Here is a 3,772-nt window from a genome sequence, read left to right as displayed (position 1 = left end):
CCCCCCTTCCCCCTCTCCTGTGGTGCGTGGCTGCCTCGCTTCGCCGGTCTGTCCCTGGCGCGCGCATCCTCCTCACTTGTCATTGACATCCTGACACCCACATACCCACCCACACCCACACAGTCTCCTCGTCCGGCTGACTGCGCCAGAATGGCGGTCACCTCCTCGGTCGAGCCCCCTCCCCCTAAAATACCGCTCCCTGCAAATGCCCGCAGCTCAGACGCCCCCCCCCACCACCACTCCCACCACCACCACCACCAGCACCACCACCAGCACCACGGCGCAGGTCCACGGACCCCGGCGCCGGGTGCCGGTGCCCCCGCGCCGGCGCTCAACCCCCGCCGGTCCCCTTTCCAGGGGCGTGGGGTTGTATCGTCGGCGGCTGGCCCGGGGCCCGGGCCCGGGCCCGGCGACCCGGGCGATCCCGGCGGGCCGCCCCCAGCCAGACGGCATTCCCTGACCCATGATGCCGACCCGTCGGCCCCCAAGCAGCAGCCGCAGCACCCCGCCCACCCGGAGCCGCGGCCGCACCCGGAAAAGCAGACCTGGCCACCGGCCCAGGCGCTGATCACCCCGGCCGACGAGCAGGACACCACCACCACCACCACCGCCGCCACGGCCGCCACGGCCGCCACCACTCCCACGGCCGGCGCCCCGCCGGCTGATCCCCCCACAGATCCCCACCGGCCGGGGCCGGGACACCCTGGGCCCGGTCCGCGGACTCGGTCGGCGTCGGCCGCCCGCGACCATGAGCTCGAGCCGGAGTACGGCTCGACATTCCACGCGGCCGAGCTCTTGCCGGCCGCCGCCGCGCGGGCCGATACGCGGCGCCCCGCCGGGCACCCGCGGTCCGCGTCACTGGACCGGCAGCCCGGCACCACCGACGCCCGGTCCTCGGCCGGGCCGCCCCCCCCGCCGGGCAGCCTCCTGTCGCCGCTCTTCGCGGCCGAGCAGCCGGCCCACGCCCTGGGGCTCGGGCCGGGCGGCGCCCAGTGCCTCTCCCAGAGCGCCACCTGCCCGGGCCCGACGCTGGTGTCCAGCCAGTGCCAGCCGCCATGCATCGGCTTCACCATGCATGTGTCCCTGTCGCCGGCCCCGGGCGAGGAGGGCCGCGGCGATGCGGCGGCCACGGCCGTGGCCGCCAACGGGCACCCCTCGCCGCAGCAGCGCGAGGTGGCCGAGATCCTGGCGGCCGACGCGCGGGAGGCCGCCGCCGCCGCCGCCGCCGCCACCGCCGCCGCCGCCGCCGACACCACCGGCCCCGCCGCCGGCCCTGGCAAGACGCCGTCCTTCTTCGCGTCCTTCTTCAACCGGGCGTCGGGGGCGGCCAGCCCGGGGGCCGCCGGCGACCCGGACGCCCCGGCCGAGGGCCTTCGCTTCCATGGCACCGCCGCGTCGGCCACATTGCCGGTGTCGCCCTTCGGCACCGGGCTCATGGCCTGCCTGAGTTGCGTGCAGCTGGCGTCGGTGTCCTGCTCGCCCTGCACGGCGGTCGTCCGGCTGGCCGTGCTGCAGGCCGAGCAGGCGGCCCTCACGGCCGGCACCCTGCCGGCCAATCCCACGGTCACCGGCGGCCCGGGCCCGGGCCCGGGCCCGGGGGGGCCGTCCCCGCCGTCGCCCTCGGGGGCGGTGGCCCCGGGCCCGGTGTCCGGGCAGGCTCCTCCCCCCCCTGGTGGGGCCGGGCCGCCGGTCAACCCGGACGTGGCCCTCTTCACCACCGCCCCGGCCGGCGAGCCGGGCCTGCTGCTGCCGGCGCACGACCCGGAGCACCAGTGCCTGCTGCGCCAGCGCGACAACGAGGACATGTTCCGGGAGCTGGACGCCGCGCGGGGGGGCTTCTCCGGCGGGGCGCTGGACGACCCGCTGTCCCCGGTGTCGGGGTTCAACTTCTCGGCATCCGGCCATGGCGGGCAGGATGACGGCCACGAGGCCGACATCGAGGATGCCAGCCTGCCGCCCGAGGGCGGCCCGGTGTCCGGGCTGTCGGCCCTCGGGGCCGGCGGGCTGCTGGCCACGGCCGAGCCGCCGGCCCTCCCCCCGCACGGGTTCCTGGTCGAGGTGGACCCCTTCTGCCCGGCCGAGCATCCGGCCCTGGTGGCCCACCGGCAGAGCCTCCCCTCGTATGCCGGGGTCCGGCGGCTGATGCGGCGCCTGGCCCCGACCGAGCGCCTGGCCCTGCAGCATTCGCGCGCCGAGGAGCAGGCCGTCCGCCGGTGGATGGCCGCCATGCTGATCGGGTCGCTGGACTCGCTGCAACACTCGGCCCTGGTCCCCGGGTCGCCGTACCACCACCCGGCCGCGGCCCTGGTTCCGGGGGCCCTGCTGAACTCCCAGCAGCAGCAGCAGCAGACCCCGCCGCCGTCGTTGTCCTCGTCGGCCTTGGGGTCGGGCGGCGGCCCGTGGGGCGGCCCCGGGCGGCAGAGCCACTCGGCCGGCCCGAGCCGGTCCTCCTCGCCCATCCCCTGGGCGGCCGCCAATGCCGGGGCCTCGGCCGGGCGTGGCGGCGGGCCCTCCTCCCCCCCGATGGCCATCCCCTCGTCGGTGATGGCCGGCGGCAGCAGCTCGGCCCCGACGTCGGCCGCCTCCTCGCTCACCACCACGGCCGGGCGCCTGGGGGTCCGGACGCCGGGCGCCTCGCGCGGGTCCAATCGCCTGCCCATCTGGTCCGACTCCACGCGCATGGAGGTGGCCCAGATCCTGGCCGCGTCGCCGGCCGAGCGCTTCGCCCCGCACTCGCGCACCGTGCGCGGCCGGTCCAGCTTCTCGCGCCTGCGCACCCTGGTGGCCCACGGCGTGCCGTGGACCTCGCGCGGTGTCGTCTGGCCGCTGCTGCTCGGCGCGCCGGAGGAAGTGGACGGTGCGCACCGCTGCCCGGCCCCGCCGCCCGGCTTCCTTCCAGCCTCGCCGCCCTTGTGCTGACTCCCTCTCCCCCGCCCCCCCCCCCCCCGCCCCTGCTCCCACATGTGCCTGCCCGCGCCAGGCCAACCGTGCTCCCTGGCGCATGGGCTGGTGCAAATGTACGGGCTGAATGTGCCCTCGGTGCCGATTGCCCCGCGGCTCGGGTGGGCCTCCGGCTGCTTGTCGGCCGAGTTGGCCGGCGGGTCCTGCCCCTCGTCCATGCTCCAAGGCCTGGCGGCCCTGGAGTCCGGCACCGAGGAGGAGGACGACCACGTTCGCGAGGCCGGGCTCCTGCTGCTGGACCCGACTGACGCCGGGACCCCGATGGACAGTGCTCCCTGCACGCCGGTGGCCGGGCTGCCGGCCGGGGCCGGGGCCGGCTCGGCCTCCCTGCCGTCGGACCCCTCGGCCGACCAGCTGGCAGTGGCCCGGTCGTGCAGCAGCGTCGTGGCCCGGCCCCGGCGCCGCGGCCGGCGGGTGTACCCGGCCGATGAGCTCTGGCCCCTGTCCACGTCGACCAGCTTCCGGCCACCCTTCATCCCGAGTTTGCCGCTGCGTGCGGCCGGGCTCGATGTCATCGGCTACCTGATGTCCATTCTGGTGCAGGTGCGCGACTGGGCTTGCCACTCGTCTGCCCGCTTTTCCCGGCCCCTCTGCGCCTCCCCCCCCTGTCGCCTCTTTGTTTCTTCCGCTTCTCGCTCGGTCCCTCCCTGTCATCGCTTCCTCCTCCTCCTCCATCTTCCCCCCCCCCCTTTGGTTATCAGCGTGCGGATGCGCATCCGGGTGTGTGGGCCCCTCTAACTTTGCTGGCCCTTGAATTCTTGCGTCCTCCTCCCCCCCCCCCCTTCCTCGCCGCCTCCAGTTCCTCGGGTTC

The 3,772-nt window shown here is 76.2% G+C and overlaps 1 protein-coding gene across 1 annotated transcript in view; it reads left to right on the top strand.

The window, feature by feature from the left end:
- Nucleotides 1-3,772, top strand: part of H696_05794 (hypothetical protein) — a gene marked incomplete at both ends in the record, with an annotated part of 11,427 nt that overhangs the window by 4,097 nt on the left and 3,558 nt on the right. The window contains 2 exons of the mRNA XM_009499593.1: nucleotides 262-2,857; nucleotides 2,981-3,504. Coding sequence (XP_009497868.1) covers nucleotides 262-2,857; nucleotides 2,981-3,504 — 3,120 coding nt within the window. The remainder of the gene's footprint in view (nucleotides 1-261; nucleotides 2,858-2,980; nucleotides 3,505-3,772) is intronic.

The sequence above is a fragment of the Fonticula alba genome, assembly GCF_000388065.1.
Source record: "Fonticula alba strain ATCC 38817 unplaced genomic scaffold supercont2.14, whole genome shotgun sequence".
In the NCBI taxonomy this organism is placed as follows: domain Eukaryota; order Rotosphaerida; family Fonticulaceae; genus Fonticula; species Fonticula alba.
Note: the sequence above shows the minus strand (reverse complement) of the source record. Positions and strands in the feature narration are given on the sequence as shown.